General features: G+C 39.7%; 1 protein-coding gene across 16 annotated transcripts in view; it reads right to left on the bottom strand.

Moving 5' to 3' along the window:
• Positions 1 to 18,540, bottom strand: part of TBC1D31 (TBC1 domain family member 31) — a 96,047-nt gene that overhangs the window by 13,908 nt on the left and 63,599 nt on the right. For 11 of the 16 annotated variants that reach the window (XM_024250535.3, XM_024250539.3, XM_054560846.2 and 8 more), the window contains 5 exon segments: positions 17,155 to 17,247; positions 10,437 to 10,577; positions 8,860 to 9,054; positions 6,458 to 6,596; positions 1,213 to 1,308 (listed from right to left, as the gene is read on the bottom strand). In XM_024250535.3, coding sequence (XP_024106303.3) covers positions 1,213 to 1,308; positions 6,458 to 6,596; positions 8,860 to 9,054; positions 10,437 to 10,577; positions 17,155 to 17,247 — 664 coding nt within the window. 16 annotated transcript variants of the gene reach the window in all.

Below are 18,540 nucleotides of genomic sequence, written 5' to 3'. Positions count from 1 at the left end.
TCCAAGTGTAAGAGTGTTACTGATCTAGAGGGGCTAGTGAACACTGAAATTTTTTTTAAAAGCCCTTAAAAATATACTTCTCTGAAATTTAGTTACATAGGCAGTCAGCTTCAATTTCTGAAAAACTGTTTTTCCTCCTAAAGAAATACAACTTTTATGCTTTTGTATTTTGCTGCCAAATAACCTAAGGTTACCAAATAACAATTTGATATGTCAGAATAGAGAATACCTGAGAATCTCTCATCCTTCATCTGACTCTTGAATGATTTTTGGTTTAATTCACATTCTGGCACAGAATTTATAGATGCATATAAAAATATGAGTTAGCAAAAGTATTTTACACAATACTGGAATCTCATGACTTGGTATTAGGCATATTTCTTATAAAGCTCTTCTTTTTGGGACATTGTATAAAAGTTTGTTCTTCCAAAAGAACTAAAAAGATCTTGTTAAATTCTGCTTCATCTATATGGCAGTTTTATTGAAAAAAATTAGTTGAAAGAAAGTTTAACAGAGTGTCTTGTCTCCTCCTCCCTTTTAAAAATAAATAATATACTTTACTGGGAAGATTGTTAGCTTCTTTATGGATGGCCTAATGCTGTGATTACATTTCTGTAAGATGTTTCTACCCTGTCCCTTCTAAAAAACCCCAAACCCTCCAATGAACCACGTCCAGGGATCAAAAGTCAGTTCATCAGCATGAAGCCATTTGCCTTTGGCAGTTCTACTGCTGCTGGGGCCCAGAATTCCATCAGAGTGCCCAGGGCAGACACATTTTTTCAATGGTTGTTGGAGGGAGCCCAGCCCAGATGAACAGAGTCAAGAAAATTCAACTATGCAATAGCTTTGAAAAACAATGCTGATATTTTTTTTCACAAGGATGTCAAAATAGTTATGAATCTCATATTATCAACCTAGTTAGAGACTTCTGTTAGAACCTCCAACTATGTTTTTGGGCAGCAGTGCTGGTGCTCAAGAACTGGAGTGGCTTTAGTGGATTCAGCACATTTTCTTTACTTGGAATTTGGTCTGCACCCAGTTCTCCCACTGCGAAATCTGAGAGAATCTTGCTGCCTCCCTTTTAGGATTTTCATTATCAGTGCCCTGGGAAAATGGCATCCACATGCTATAAACATAATTTAAGCCACAATTTTGCTTAAATATTGTGAAATTTAAAATGGCAGAATAACATTTTCTTGCTTATCAACTTACTCTGTGTTGAGGGATCCATTTCAGAAGAGTCATTTAATTGTGAGGTTCTAGGCAAACAGCTTGAGTCCTCCTGTTCATTTTGGAACCTGGGTTCTTCTGTTATAAAAGTGAGGAGATTAAGATGATGTTTGGGAGTGAGTAGAAAGGCTTACTAATTCCAAATGGTCCCTAGTAAGTTAAAATCACCAAGGATGGCTAAAAGCTCCTTTCTTTTCTATTTTAAGAAGAATGCAGTCAACATTCAAAAGGCAAGGAAGTGTCATTAGTGAGAATTAAGAGCTGAGCTGATTTCTGTAAAACGTACTTTAAAAACACTTTCAGCTAAAACAAAAGGCCAATAAACTCAAAAATATGGATATTAAGATAGAGATTACAAAATGTGATTAGCAAGGCTTCCCTGGAAACTATTATGAGCTGATCACTACTGGTTTTAGCTAGGCAGGGCCTCATCACAACATACAGCAAATCAGAGCCAGCCATAGGCAAGTTTTACCTGAACCCTTCTTAGAGTAGTAGGCAGGGCAGTGCCCTAGCAACTAGTGGTGTCTCCCCTACTTTTATCAATTACTCTCCTCATCTCAAAACTTACACTCACCCTCAGCTGTGTTTTCACTGTTCCCTAACTCCTACAGCAGCACATCCAGTATGACACCAAGGTGTTTTTAAAAACATTTGCATCCTGACATGGCTTATAATGGTCCCTTCCTTTCTGCTCCCACCACTAGCATCTACGCCTCCACGTGTTGAGCCCAGAATGCTGGGAGTCTCATTGAATCGGTAAGATGTCTGCCTTTTACCTCTTGGAAAAGCTTTAGCTAATGGTTTTAACTCATAGTTTTAGCTCAATGAGTCATTAAGGTAATATGACTAATCACCAAATGACTAATTTGAACTGGTGACTAAGAGTCATCTTCAAACATCTGAAGGGCGGGACATGGCGGAGGTAGTAAACATAATCTGCAATCTGCACTGTTCCACAGAACGGTTTCTGCGGACAGAACTCAGCAGAAAAAGAAAAACAGAAAGAAAAAGCAGATTAAACTATTTTACTAAGAAATAACACTTTTTTTTTTTTAATGGAATCTTGCTCTGTCACCCCAGGCTGGAGTGCAGTGGCGTGATCTCGGCTTACCGCAACCTCCACCTCCTGGGTTCAAGCCGGCTCAAGCGATTCTCCTGCCTCAGTCTCTGGAGTAGCTGGGATTACAGGCACATGCCACCATGCCCGGCTGTTTTTAGTAGAGAAGAGGTTTCACCATGTTCGCCAGGTCGAACTCCTGACCTCAGGTGTATAACGGGTTTTAAAAGTAGGCATGATTTGGCCTCCCAAAGTGCTGGGATTAGAGGCGTAAGCCACTGTGCCTGGCCAGAAATAACTTTGAAATAAAATACTTGTAGCAAATGGTATAAGGTCATGAGCTTCCCAGTCTACCAGCATTCTGGCACAAGCAGGCTGGCCACTGCTACATCTGCTGCACAGATAAGACGTGAATCAGGTGTGGTTCCTCAGATCTTTTTGTTTCTTTATTTTTTAGAGACAGAGTCTCACTATGTTGCCCAGGCTGGTCTTGAACTCCTGGGCTCAAGCCATCCTCCCGCCTCAGTCTCCCAAATTGCTAGGATTACAGGCGCCACCGTGCCCAGCCAGAGCTGAGATCTCACAGCTCCCTCTCATCTGTCCTCCAAAATTCAACCTGCCCACTCCTGTTCAATTCATCTTCCCAAAGGGCTGTGTTGTAAATATTATCTCTGTTCAGACAACTAATGATTCCCTTTTGTCTCCAGCAATGTTTCAAACACTGGCTGGGGAGATTCACCTGTGAAACTTTAAAACAAAAATCTAGCTTCCTAGTTTCTACCCTAGAGCTACCGACAGAATTATTACTATTATTAGATCTATTGAATTAAATCACTGTTGGTGAGGTCCTGAACACGTCTATTTTTTGAACATGTATAGGTTTTTGGTTTTTTTTTTTTTGAGATGGAGTCTTGCTCTGTCGCCCAGGCTGTAGTGCAGTGGCACCATCTGGGCTCACTGCAACCTCCGCCTCCTGGGTTCAAGTGATTCTCCTGCCTCAGCCTCCTGAGTAGCTGCGATTACAGGTGTGCACCACCACGCCTGGCTAATTTTTGTATTTTTAGTAGAGACGGGGTTTCACCATATTGGCCAGGCTGGTCTCAAGCTCCTGACCTTGTGATCTGCCCACCTTGGCCTCCCAAAGTGCTGGAATTACAGGAGTGAGCCACCGTGCCGGGCCCAAAAATGTCATTTTCTTAATGGTAGGTGATTATCTCCTGCTTTTAGGATTAAATGAATCTGATTAAATCTATATACCCTGATTAAGAAAATGACCGACACATCATTCAGTCATAAACTTAAGACTTTTGAAAACTGGATGTTTATTAATCAAATTATCTCTATTGGTGAAATTTAGCAAGGTTAAAAAATATACATGGTTGACTGGTCTGCCAAAAAAAATTTAGTTAGCACAGAGGGAAGACATCATGGAGGCAGAGGGGCAAACGTGTAGGAAAACTACTGATGAGGAAAGCTTTTTACAGTTTCTTACCTTTCTCACCTTTCTCTATTTCTACATAGATAGCTCTCTAAAGATTTTATATTTTTCTTTCTAAAACAAGGGTAAGGCTGGGTGCGGTGGCTCACGCCTGTAATCCCAGCACTTTGGGAGGGCCACGCAGGAGGATCACGAGGTCAAGAGATTGAGACCATCCTGGCCAACATGGTGAAACTCTGTCTCTACTAAAAATACAAAACTTAGCCGGGCGTGGTGGTGAGCACCTGTTGTCCCAGCTACTCGGGAGGCTGAGGCAGGAGAATCGCTTGAACCCAGGAGGTGGAGGTTGCAGTGAGCCGAGATTGTGCCACTGCACTCCAGCCTGGCAACAAAGCGAGACTCTGTCTCAAAAAAGCAAACAACCAAAAAAAAAAAAAACAAGGGTAAGTGTGAGAGGGTGAGGGAGAAATGACAGCTCCCATGGTTAGTATCTTTTGTAAGCCAGTTTTAAATATTTAATTTGTGCAAAGTCACATTCTACTCCTCTCCACCTCCCCGAAGTATTCTTGGTGCTATTTGGGACCACGAAATCTCAAGTATGAGAGGTAATGAGGGGTTTTAAAAGTAGGCCTGATTTGGCCGGGTGAGGTATAATCCCAGCACTTTGGGAGGCCAAAGTGGCCAGGTCTCTTGAGGCCAGGAGTTCGAGACAAGCCTGGGCAACATGGCGAAACCCCGTCTCTACTAAAGATTAGCTGGGCATGGTGGCATGTGCCTGTAGTCCCAGTGACTCAGGAGGCTGAGGCAGGAGAATTTCTTGAATGCAGGAGGCAGAGGTTGCAGTAAGCCAAGATCGTGCCACTGCACTCCAACCTGGGCAACACAGTGAAGTTCTGTCTTTAAAAAAAAAAAAATGTAGGCATAATTAAATGACCTAACCTATACTTTCACTCTTCAAATTTGTGAAATGAAAAAGTAATGCACATAGCATATTCATGAGGCCAAAAATTGGAAAGAATCCAAATGTCCATCAACTGAAGAATAGATTAAAAAAATACATAATATCCACACAATGGAATATTATTCAGCAATAAAAAGGAATGACGTACTGGTATATGCTACAACATGGCTGAATCTCAAGACATTATGCCAAGTACAAGAAACCAGACACAGAAGACCATATATTACATGATTGCATTTACATGAAACTTCCTGAATAGGTGAATGGACACAAGGTAGTTAGTAGCTGCCAGGGGCTTGGGGGAGTGAGCGGAAATAGGGAGTGACTGCTAATGGGTACTGGGTTTATTTTGGAGTGCTGAAAAATGCTCTAAACTTGCTTGTGGTGATGGCTGCATGACTATCTAAGTGTATTTTTTAGTACGTGATAATATAATGACACTGAATAATACACTTTAAATAGGTGAATTAGGCTGCGTGTGGTGCTGGGCACACCTGTAATCCCAGCACTTTGGGAGGCCGAGGCGGGTGGATCACCTGAGGTCAGGAGTTCGAGACCAGCATGGCCAACATGGCGAAACCCCATCGCTACTAAAAATACAACAATTAGCCAGGCATGGTGGCATAGGCCTGTAATCCCAGCTACTCAGGAGGCTAAGGCAGGAGAATCACTTGAACCTGGGAGGTGGAGGTTGCAGTGAGCTGGATCGTACCACTGCACTCCAGCCTGGGAGACAAGAGCGAAACTGTCTCAAAAAAAAAAAAAAAGAAGAAAAAAGGTGAATTACAGGGCATGTAAATTATGTATCAACAAAGCTATTATTTTAAAAAGCAATGTATACACATTATAAAAGGCTGAAACAAAATAAAACATAGTAAAATAAAAGCTCCTTGTTAACTATACTCTATAATTTTATGGAAATTTTTTTTTTTTTTTTTTTTTAAAGAGACAGGGTCTTGTCTGTTGCCCAGGCTAGAGTTCAGTGGCATGATAATAGCTTACTGCAGCCTCAAACTCCTGGGCTCAAAGAGATCCTCCCGCCTCAGCCTCCAGAGTATTTTACAGTTTTAAATTATAATTTTGATTTTTCAGTTGATGCCTTGTACCGAAACCTAATGTTGGATCAAATCCTATGAGAAGTTTCCATGTGATACTTGAATGTATTGTTGTTCTGAGGACCAGCTTTTGGCAAAGTACATATTTTACCTTGGAGCAACAGAATCAAACAGAACTCCACAGGACAGCCTGCACAAACTTTTCCCTTGACTGGGACTCTGTTTCTGTAATAGTCCCACCTCAGCCCACCCTTTCCCACCAAAAATATGGTAACCAGTGATTACCTTTTACTCGAGCAGTAGATTGAATAGAAGTGCCAAAATACATCCCAATAATTTATTCACTGGCCAGGCACAGTGGCTCACACCTATAATCCCAGCACTTTGAGAGGCAAGGCGGGAAGATGGTTTGAACCCAGCAGTTTGAGACCAGCTTGGGCAACATAGTGAGATCTCATCTCTACAAATAATTTAACAAATTAGCTAGGTGTGTGGATGCACGCCTATGGTCCCAGCTACTTGGGAGGCTGAGATGGGAGAACTGCTTGAGCTCAGGAGGTCGAGGCTGCACTGAGCCATGATTACATCACTACACTCCAGCCTGGGTGACAGAACAAGACCCTGTCTCAAAAAAAAAAAAAACATAATAACAGACCCTACTAAAAGAATAAATCTGTAAACAGCATGGAGAGAAAGGCCTCTCAGACACTCACCTTTATGACATGGATTTTCAGCATGTTCTACAGCCGCATTTATCTCTTGCTTTAAAAACCACTTTCTAGATGCATCTGAAAGAGCAGAAGCTTTCTTTGCTGATCTCAAACAGAACTCTTTTCCTTCAGCTTCTTTCCACTAAATTCAAATAAATGGAAAAAAAGATTACATAAAAAGTATAGTAATACACATTTCACAGTGGAATGAGCCCCTTCTGTCTTCTGTATCCACTTTCCTTTATATTCCCATGGCAAGTAGGATCTATTTGGTTTTATGGTAATTGGGGTGCCTGTGTTGGCCCAAGGCTATTAAGAGCCTTGAAAGCAGAGGCAGGTTTTATCCAACCCCCAGTATTGCAGAGTGCCACAAAGCACACAACTATATCCCAATAGTTGCTGAAATAATAATGCATTTCAATAAGTTTCAAATCTCAAATCTTATGAGACTAAGCTAGTTTTGTATTAGTGGCAATTGCATTTTATTTAATTTGAATGCTCTATCTTAATAATAAAATCTACAAAATTCAGAGAATGAACTCTTTGCCCAGCTCTGGTCCACATGATGACCACAGGGAAGTCAAGTGATTTCTATTCACCCCTATTTTCTTCTCCATAAAATGAGAAAATAATAATCTTAAAATTAGCTCACAAGGTAACTAAAATAAATTTAAAATCCAACTTCTAAAGTTTGCCAAAATTCTGGAAAAGCTACAGCTTTTACATGGAAACACATAATTTTTATGTTATAGAAATAATAATGCATTAAATAACAAAAACTTTTTAAAAAATCACAAAATAGGGCAAGGAAGGATCACAGAAATCCATCCGTTTCATGTTACTGATGAGGGGGCTGATTCTGAGCAACTTCCCAAGGCCACACAGTAGTCAAATCAGCTTTACAACACAAGACACTAGACACAAGGAAGGATTTCTGCAGAACGTGAAAGGCCTTTACAATGATTCTCAGCCAACTCTCAAAAGTACCATTTTACCCAAAGTCCAGCAGCAGTGAATTTCACACAGTCTAGCCCTAGTGTCAGCAATATTTATGTTGAGAATGTGAGTTTCCACCCCAGTTTTCCTAAGAACAGCCTCAGGGTTCTGCATATTACCCCCACCCTCTCCAAGCCCTTCTTTCCTATCCTAGAATGGAAGGGTTATAAGATAAGGCTTCATGCCACTGGGATGGGGAAGGAGGGAAATGAATCTGGAATAGTGACTTGAAGGAAATACACTGTAAGAAGCCAGCTTTCAGAATAGACACTGTGATACAGCAACAGAGAGAAGCAATTAGGCCAGGTATCTAGATCTTGATCTTTCCCCAGCTCCTCAGTGTCCTTAGGAAAGTCCATGGTACCTGCGATAATATCTCCAGAGCACAGATCCCAGAGTCTTTGCGAGGATCAACCAAAAGATACACACGTATGACATATACTATTAATTACCGCCTCAAACTCCATTCTTTGAGTCTTCTTTAGCAGTAGAATCTTTTGTTTTTATTTTTAGCTATCTTATTAACTGATAGGAACAGAATCTTAATTTTATTTGGGATGATAATGCTCCCTGTGAAGAATACTATTTTTCTCAGCATCCTTTGCTGACAAATGTGGCTTGAAATATGATATCGAACTCCTGGAAAGAAGTTAGAAGGGAGTGTGACTCAGATGGGAGGCAGAACATTCGCACTTGTGCTCTCCCTTCTCCCTGCTGCCTGGAATGTGTATGTGATGGCTGGAACTCCAGGAGTCATCTTGGATGGTAAGGTAACCTTGAAAATGAAAGCCATACACTAAGAAGAGGTGCAGAAAGGCTGAAAGAGGGCATTTCCCTGATAACCTTGGAGCCACAATACTAACCCTAGACTCCCTACCTCCAGATTATATTTCTATCCTGTTCACAGTCACTGTAATTTGGGGTTTTGTTACTAGCAGCTATGTACCATTTCTACCTATTCAGCATCTTTTACATTGTAAGTGTAAAGAATTAGCTAAATTAAAGTACTAATATTATTCAATCAGCCAGAACAAAAATCCAGGAAGTTGAGAAACTGAAACACACTAATGTAAATGAGAAAGATGCTTAGTCATTTTTAGGTAGAATCAATATTAGATGACGTCTCTCACAAACACCTGTTAAAATCAGATTATCTTTTCCAGCAAAAACGACTTGGTTTGATGCTTTTGTCATTTGACTCTGTACTATTTCAAAATTTCAGTGCTTAGGCTGGGTAAAGGGGCTGATGTCTGTAATCCCAGCACTTTGGGAGGCTGACGCAGGCAGATCGCTTAAGGCCCCGAGTTTGAATTTTGAGGCTGTGCAACAAAGTGAGACTCTGTCTCTTTAAAAAAAAAAAAAAAAAAAATCAATGCTTGATATTAAAAAGTTTATAACACTATTTTTACCTTCTTGGCTTCCTCCTCCACCATTGCATTTATTATCTCTATTTCTTTCCTTCTGTTTTCCCTAAGGAGTTTGGCTACTTCCTGGTAACATTTGTTTCGTTGTAGATCATCACATTTTTGTTTATGTAAAGACTGAATCTGCCAGTCAGTATTTAGGCATGCTTGTTCAGCCTTTGCCAAATTTTCTTTAATCACCTAGGAAAAAGTTATACATTTCAGAAACAAGGTCAAACTACTAATACATAAAATGAAGGTATAACCATTCAATGTATCCAAGTGTCTGGGGCAGTTGTTCACAACTCCGGCTGCATATTAGAATCACCTGGGAGTGTTTAAAATAAGCTGATGTCTGGGCCCTACCACAAGCCAATTAAACCAATCACTGGACAGCGGGGTACCAGCACCTTTAAAAAGCTCTTCAAGTAGAAATTAGCTGGGTGTGGCGGCGTGCGCCTGTAGTCACAGCTACTCGGGAGGCTGAGGCAGGAGAATTGCTTGAACCCGGGGAGGTTGCAGTGAGCTGAGATTGTGCCACTGCACTCCAGCCTGGGTGACAGAGTTTAAGACTCCGTCTCTACAAAAAAAAAAAGCTCTTCAAGTGATTCTAATTTACAGCCAAGGTTAAGAACTTATCGGCTAGGGTATGGGTGGGATTCAACAATGTCCATGTTTTCAGTACTCTGAAGAGGAGACTCTGAAGAAGAGCCCATTTTAACAGACTGGACAAAAGCCTATTAAAAAAAAAAATGGAATATCTTGAGGAAATCACCTAAGAGACTGTTGTAGAACATAAGGTATCTACTGTACACTATTCCTGGTTTTTGGAATAGGAGCAGACCAGTACCCATAACCCATTTAACATTTTGTTAAAGAGATAATAGAGAAAGCTCATCTTTGAAAGTCTCAAGTTCTATTTCAATTCACTTAAGTCAGCATTTCTGAAAGTGTACTCCATAAGAAATTCTCTGAAATATGTCTGGGAAATTTTCTTAAATATTCACAAATGTACAGTATCCTCAAATTCGGCATGAAAAATACCTCACTTTAAGACAGCATTTCCAATACTTATTTGACCATCCCCCATCTTATTGAATAATAGTTAATAGTCCACACAATACACTTGGAAGTGCTGGCTTACATACCAAGCAGGGACCTGATGCTTTGGACCTAATCAACTCAGGGACAATTTCAGGGGCAGAACACAGAAGGACTGTATAATTTGTAAAGTCACTATTTCTTTGCATTTTCTTCTAAGTCACTATTCCTTTGTATTTTCTTGTAAGTCACTACTCCTTCGTATTTTCTTGTAAGTCACTATTCCTTTGTATTTTCTTTGAGGAAATTCCTTTGTATTTCCTCAAACTGTAGGAAAAAGACATGCATATCATGTGATTGTCAGTGAAGTAAGCATCCCATATATAAAAGGAAGCAATGTGAGATTCTAGGAACTGTGACAACTGAAGCAAAGAAACAAACTAACTCAACTTTACAGAGTTTAATTTCGATTTTGTTCTCTTAAGAGGGTGACAGATGTAAATTTCTCCTCTGCATGTACACTAAATGGATCATATTTTTACCTTCTGAGTTTTCTGACTCTGGGTTTCACCTGCTTCTATCAGCTTATGAAACATGTGTTCTTCAAGATCCACTTTTTGTCTATAGGCATCTGCATCTGCTCGCATTTCTTTGGCAACAGCTTCTTGATTTTCAGTAAGATTCTGTTAAAATCATTTGTAAAAAAAAAAAATCACTGATTTATATAATGCTAGAATACAAAAATGACTTTTTTCAGAATAGTAATATGCACACAAATAAAAGCTGTAATCATCTAATTTTCAAAGTAAAATTCAAAGACTGGAGACATCAGCAAAAATGGCAGAGTAAGGACCCCTGGAAATCCTCTCATCCATAAAAGCACTGATAAAAAAAATGTTAAAATGAACTTTTTCAGCATTCTGGAAATTAACCAAAGGCTTGGAGCTATCTGGGGAGCATTTACTTATAAAAATGGCTGAATCTTGGTAAGAACAGCTAGCTCTCTGACATTTCATCTTGCATTTTTCCTGTTCCCACCTCACTCCCAAGCTATGCATTAGTCTTTTTATTTTTTGAGACAGAGTCTCACTCTGTCACCCAGGCTGGAGTGCAGTGGTGCAATCTCAGCTCACTGCAACCTCCACCTCCTGGGTTCAAGTGATTCTCCTGCCTCAGCCTCCCGAGTAGCTGGGATTACAGGTGCATGCCACCATGTCCGGTTAACTTTTTTGTATTTTTAGTAGAGACGGGGTTTCACCATGTTGGCTAGGCTGGTCTTGAACTCCTGACCTCAACTGATCAGCCTGCCTCGGCCTCCCAAAATGCTAAGATTACAGGTGTGAGCCACTGTGTCCAGCCTACGCATTAGTCTTGAAAACCAGCAGCCTGGAAGCCAAGGAAGGAAGCCAAGCAAAATGGGGTTGGACAGAGCTCCTTCAAACCACCATTGCCAGAGAACTGTCATTGTTTGACCTGTCTGGTGGTTCCCTGAAAGACCACTCCTAAGGCTGTCTTTTTTTATCTCACTCAGAGCTCACCTAGTGCAGAATAGCCTTATCCCTGGGGAAGTTGTTGAAAACAATTAGAGCAAACTGTTGAATATCTTGGCTGCTTGGGGCAGTAGATCTTAGGAGAGCAACCAATAGGCTAAGCAAAAAGCTTAACAGGAAAAACTGGAGAATCAGATGTCTACAGGAGGCTTAAAAAAGCTCTGATAGATTCCTGGAAGGTCATGTGCATATGTAAGGCTGTGCATATGCTAAGGGCTGTGTTCTCAGACCTGAGAAAGACCCAAGATCTCACACTTCTGGTTAACTCTGAGGTTTTGCATAACCAGGAAGTGGAATCTAAGAAGTACAAACTGCCTAGCTGAGTGATAAAGGTGTGCCCTAACATGCACACAGAGCCCCTCAACAACTACTAGAAGCTTACTGTTTCAAAGAATCTATTAAAATCTCTCTCCAATCATTTGCTGACCCCCAAACTACCTGAGTAGAGACATCAGTGGCTATATACAACAAAGAATAGGGACTTTCAAAATTAGTTCAGAAAAGTCACTAAGCAAAGAAACAAGAAGAAACCCTGGGGAGGGGAGACAATCTTATTTCCAAAATTGCCACATTATATTCCAGACGGTCCTTGAGTTGACATAATGATTTTTTGATTTTATGATGGGTCTATCAGGGTGTTACATGAATTTTCAACTTACAATATTTCTAACTTACGATGAGCTTATCAGGACATAACCCCATCATAAGTTGAGGAGCATTGTATTTAAAATGTCTAGTTTTCAACAAAAAATCACATGACTGTTTGAAAAAAAAAAAAAAAAACAAGAAATATGTGCCAGACATAGTGGCTTATATACATAATCCCAGCACTTTGGGAGGCCAAGGTGGGAGGACTGCTTGGGCCCAGGAGTTTGAAACCAGCATGAGCAACATAGTAAAACCCTCTCTATAAAAACTACAAAAATTAGCAGGGTGTGATGGTGTGCGCCTGTAGTCCCAGCTACTTGGGAGGCTGAGGCAGGAAGATTGCAGGAGCCCGGGAGGCAGAAGTTGCAGTGAGCTGAGATCACGCCACTGCACTCCAGCCTGGGTGACAGAGTGGGACTCTGTCTCAAAAACAAAACAAAACAAAACAAGAAATATGACCCATACATACTTTAAGTAAACATTAATCACAGTATCTCCAAAGAAAATATAAAATGGTCAATAAACATGAAAAAATGCTTAACATGCTAAGTGAAAGAAGCCAGTCATAAAAAATCACACATTGTATGATTCCATTTATATGAAATATCCAGAATAAGCAAATCCATGGGCACAGAAAGTAGTTTCGTGGCTGCCAGGGGCAGGGATATGGGAGAGTAAATGCTAACAGGTACAGTAGTTGGGAGAAGGATAACAAACAGCCTTCATGAAAATGTAGGTTAAAAAAGCCAAATACAAATTGTATGTACCAAATAATCTCATATCACTATTAATGACATTAGCAGTTGTTATTTCTTGAGGGATTTTTTTCTACTTTTCTAATCATCTATAGACAGCATAATTACCTTTATAATTTGCTAAAAATATCTTTCAATTATATGCAAAAAGACACATATGTGAAGATGCTTATTATCAAAAATTGTAAACCACTTAAACATCTAACAACAGAAAAAAGCTTAAATAAGTTATGGTTCACCAGCAGCCACTACCAATGACAGTTATAAAAATATGTAGCCATTTAGAAAAAGAATTTAAAAAATAATTTTATTAAGTAAAGAAGAAAAGCAGAACATAGAATTTTAGCTACTCCATAAAGAAGTAAAATCATGTATGTGTAGAGATTAAGGCCTAAGAGGAAACAATGGAACTCTAAAAATGGTGAAGAGGATCAAAGATTGGGTAGTGGTATGAAGAAGCATATTGGACGACGTGTGCATACTGGAGTTGTCAATTAGCTTTTTAAAATAATAGAGCTTTTTAGGCCAAAGGGAAAAGAGGGAAACTAGTATCTATCCAATATGTATCATACATCAGACACTGTGCAATAAAGGGTTAACTCAGTAGGCCTGAGTAATTAAAAACCCGCACATTCTAAAGAAAAGACTGGCCCTTGATCAGTTCCTGGGAGATAACCTCTAAGCCCCTGGAATACTCTGCCTGATAAGAGTCTCTGTATACCTGGAGATATTGGCCATGCCAGCTGGTTTATGCTAAATGATGGGATCTGGTGGGAACCATGGGCCATGCTCTATCAGTTTGACCTTTGCAGGGGCTGTAGAGAAAGTAACTAAAGTCAGTCACATATACACTCCATGTCTCCATGACCCCCAGTAAAACCCTGGACACCAAGGCTTGAGTGAGCTTGCCTGGTAGACAATAGTCTTACATACCGTTGCACATCTTTGCAGGAAATTAAATGCTGTCTGTACAACTCCACTGGCAGAGGACAACTAGAAGCTTCTGCCTGGTCTCTCCTGGACTCCACTCCATGTGCCTTTTACCTTTACTGATTTTAATCTGTATTCCTCTACTATAATAAAATGTAACCATGAATATAAGAGCTTTTCTGGAGTTCTGTGAGTCCTAGTGAATCACTGAACCTGAGGGTGGTCTTGGGGACCCCTGACACAGACAAATACATATTAACTCATTTAATCTTTATAGCAATCTTTGCAAGACTAGCATTATGCCAAGGAGAAGGTACATACATGTGAAAGAGAGACAGATAGAAAACAGACTTGATAAATGAGGTCCTAGAAGATTATGAGGGGATGGGATCTGGAGTACAGGTTAGTATTTACTTGTTTCTTTTAGTTTATACTTGGTTTCATTCTTTTGTTGAAAAATAATTTGATTCAAATTAGATACATATGGAATGTTGAGCTCATGTGGAGGTAATCATAATATTGTTGGTTTTCTGGGACACAATTTCTTTAGAAATAGACACATTTAATCAACCTAATGTAAGAGATAAATTGGGCAGGTAAAGTGGCAATCACTACAGCCAATTTGGAAAAGGTAGTGGCAGCATATCCATACCTAACTGACCAGATAAAGTTCAGGATTTCATAAATTTGTTTTGGTGAATAGTTTAACTCTTCTCTAATCCTATTGGTTTGTTTAAATAAATACTTCCTTCAAAAGACAGCAAAAAGAGATTAACAAACATTTGCCTCCCATTCTGATACACAGAAAAAAACCTCAGCATAGGATGGGCGCGGTCGCTCACACCTGTAATCCCAGCTTTTGGGAGGCCAAGGCGGGCGGATTACCTGAGGTCAGGAGTTCGAAACCAGCCTGGCCAATATGGTGAAACCCCATCTCTATTAAAAATACAAAAATTAGCCAGGTGTGGTGGTGGGCACCTGTAATCCCTGCTATTCAGGAGGCTGAGGCAGGAGAATTTCTTGAACCCAGGAGGCGGAGGCTGCAGTGAGCCGAGATCGCGCCATTGCACTTCAGCCTAGGTGACAGAGTGAGACTCCATCTCAAAACATAACTTCTGTTGCAGGAATGCCACAGATTAAAGTTACGCACTCCTATGGGTAACTTAAATCTTCTCATGAAGAAACAACAGCCAAATGCAAATTAAGGGACATTCTACAAATTATCTGGTTTACATGCTTCAAAAAATATCAATGTCATAAAATACAAAGACAGAGTCAGGAACATTTCTTATTTTAAAGGAGACTAAAATGACAACAACAAAACAATGGATGAGATCTCAGATTTTCTTTTGCTCTAAAGGACATTTTGGATACAATGGATCAAATCTGAATAAGGTTTATACATCAGATCATATTATGTTAATTTCTGATTTTGAGAACTGTACTGTGGTTATATAAGAGGATTCCTTGGTCTTAGGAAATATACACTGAAGTATTTAGAGGTAAAGGAGCATCAGGTCTGTAACAGTTCAGAAAAACAAGTATATGTTTGTGTGTATATATGTGTATAAGTAGACAAAAAGAGGAAGAGAAAGCAAATTTAGTAGAATGTTAGTGTTTAAAAATCTGAGAGACAAATATCTGGAAATTCTTAGTATTTTTCTTGCAAATTCCCTGTTAGTTCTAAAATTATACCCTTCGATTGCCACTATCCTCCATCCCCAAAGAAAATACAGTAAAAAGTAAAGTTTAGCTTAGTCCAAATGGATTACATCTAATTCCAAATCATGGGAGACTCAGCCAAACTGTAAATCCCTTGCTCAGTTCTAGAAGAAATTCAGTGTGGAGGCTTTAAAAGTGTTATAGGTGTAAATGGATGCTATATGGTTTAAATCTCACCTAATGTGGATATCAAACATATATGTTACGTGTTGTGAATTCATAGTTATCACTAATTTCAAACTAAAAGTATGACTTTTTTTTTGAGACAGGGTCTCACTCTGTTACCCAGGCTGGAGTGCACAATCTTGGCTCACTGCAGCCTCCGCCCCCTGGGCTCAAGTGACCCTCCCACCTCAGCGTCCCGAATAGCTGGCACCACAGGTGCGCACTACCACATTTGGCTATTTCTTTGTATTTCTAGTAGAGATGGGGTCTTGCTGTGTTGCCCAGGCTAAAAAGTCTGACTTTTTTAAGTGGGCTGAAAGAAGTGAAAACTTACAGTTTCAAAACTAAATGAGTAACAAAACATTTTTCCTAAATAATAAAAATTTATATTAACAAAGCTCCTTTTTTCCAGTGTCTTGAAAACTGAACAGTAAGTACTAAGCAGATATTTGCTGAGTTAACTCCAGAAGATTCCAATTTAAAGTACTTTACAGGCCAAGCGTGGTGGCTCATGCCTGTAATCCTAGCACTTTGGGACGCCGAGGTGTGCAGATTGCTTGAGCCCAGGAGTTTGGGACCAGCCTGGGCAACAAGGTGAAACCCTATCTCTACAAAAAACACAAAAATTAGATAGGCTTGGTAGCGCATGTCTGTAGTCCCAGCTACTGGGGAGGCTGACGTGGGAGAATCACTGGAGCAGGGGAGGTGAAGGTTGTAGTGAGCTGAGATGGTGCCACTGCACTGCAGCCTGGGCGACTGAGTAAGAAAGACTGTCTCAAAAATAAATAAATAAAAATACAAATAAAGAAAGAAAGTACTTTACAGCTCCTGACTGATTTACCTTTCAGGATCCTTGTGAGGTATTGAGATAATTTTGTAGTCACTATTACGTAATTACAGGAAAATTTAGTAAGTTGATAAAAAATCCTGAGGCAAAATCTGGGGCCTACATCTGGTGCTTCAGACACTAGACTAAGCTGCTAACAGAAACATGAATTAAATAATTACAACAAACTGTACATTCAGACATTTTGGCTACCTTACAATCCTGCATGGCACTATATTCTGCTTAAAAAGTGAATAAAATGAACACTAGAAAACCATGAATAAATACAGTCTAAAATGGGTTTATACAAACCCTGCTTTTCTTTTCCTTTCTTTTTTTTTGGAGATAGGGTCTCGCTCTGTTTGCTCAGGCTGGAGTACAGTGATGTGATTACGGTTCACTGCAGCCTCGAACTCCAGGGCTCAAGTGATCTTCCTGCCTCAGCCTCCTGAGTAGTTGGGACTACAGGTAAGCATACCCAGCTAAATTTTAACATTTTTAGTAGAGATGGGGTCTCACTATATTGCCCAGGTCTGGTCTGGAATTCCTTAGCTCAAGTGATCCTCCTCCCACCTCAGCCTCCCAAAGTGCTGGGATTACAGGTTTGAGCCACTGAGCCTGGCCAAAACCTGCTTTTCTTATGTTGGAAATAACTGAATTATACCTTCTCATAAAGTCTCTTTTGTGATTCAAGTTCCAGTTGTCTCATTTCTAGTTCTCTGGCTGTGGCAGCAATTTCTCGATCTCTCATGTATACCTATGGCCAAACAACAAACTGTAAATACCAAAAAGAATTTACAAAATAATATTTAATATATTTAGTAATCCTGTAATCTGAACGACCTACTAACAGTATTTAAAATAACAGCAATAGAGTTTTTGAAACCAGAGTAACAGACAAAGATTAATATTCACTGCAGAATCTAGGAATAATCTCTCAGTTAAAGTTAAGTTTAATTTAAAAATAAAAAGCACAATACCATATGCCCATCTATTCAGACTGGAAGAACAGATAGCAGTTCTTATAGTATTACAGTAACCAATATCATGAGTTAGAAAAACTTGAGCAATTTAAATCTGGGGTAGATAAAAATGTAACATTTATTTAATGCTCTTTTTGACTAAACTTCTCTACTTTTATAAGTTTAGTTTGACAATTAAAAATTCTCGGTTTAAATTTCTTGCAGATGGTTCAACCTGTATGTGTTCTGCTCCAAGTGAATTAATTTAGAGTTCACCTATTTCCAAAATTTGATTAGTTGGAAGCTTTTTATTCCTATATACTAGAGGGTTTGGATATGGGATATGGCACTCTCTAGAGACTCTTAGAAATGATCTTAGATGTAAGGTGAAATGTTAGATATTGTCATTATGGTAAAAGACATGCTATCGAATACCTAAAATAGGAGAAACAGTAAATGAGAATATAGCTGGATGTGCAAACATATATATCCAAAGACTAAAAGAGAAACAAGGACCAGGACCAGTTCAATTTAAAGAGGTTATTGGGAAAGGAGCTAGCTCAAAGGTGGGGGGAAGCTTGATTGTATGAAGCAAGAACAGCAATAATGCCAGGAAGTGGAGGAGAGGTGTGGCATAGCAAATCACGCTTTTCAGGAATTTCAATTACAGAGCTCTTTTGCTTATGAATTTTCAGAGATACAAACAGCTATGTGCCACAGCAAAAACCGATCAGCTTTGCTTGCTGCTAACAGATGTTCACAGTCACATGTACTTGTCACTTCAGATTCAAGCAGCCTTTCCTGCTAGAGTCTGAACCATGAGAAGAGCTTCTGCAGTTTGGCAGGGTCAGAGCACAACATCAGAACAGGCAGCTGGGAGGACAGGAGACCGGAAGGGTAGGCGGAGGCCAGATCATGTTGCTGAAAGTTTATAGAATTCTTGGACCAAAAAATGCCTCCTCCTGTTTCAAAGGGGTTTGGAATAAAGACATCAGAGTTCTGAGCTTACTTTGCGGGAAGAACATACACTTTTCTACAGTAATGAAGTATCAATCTCATTCACTAGACGAGAAAATTAAAAGAAATCT

The sequence above is a fragment of the Pongo abelii genome, chromosome 7, assembly GCF_028885655.2.
Source record: "Pongo abelii isolate AG06213 chromosome 7, NHGRI_mPonAbe1-v2.0_pri, whole genome shotgun sequence".
Lineage (NCBI taxonomy): Eukaryota > Metazoa > Chordata > Mammalia > Primates > Hominidae > Pongo > Pongo abelii.
This window is presented reverse-complemented; position numbering and strand designations above follow the sequence as displayed.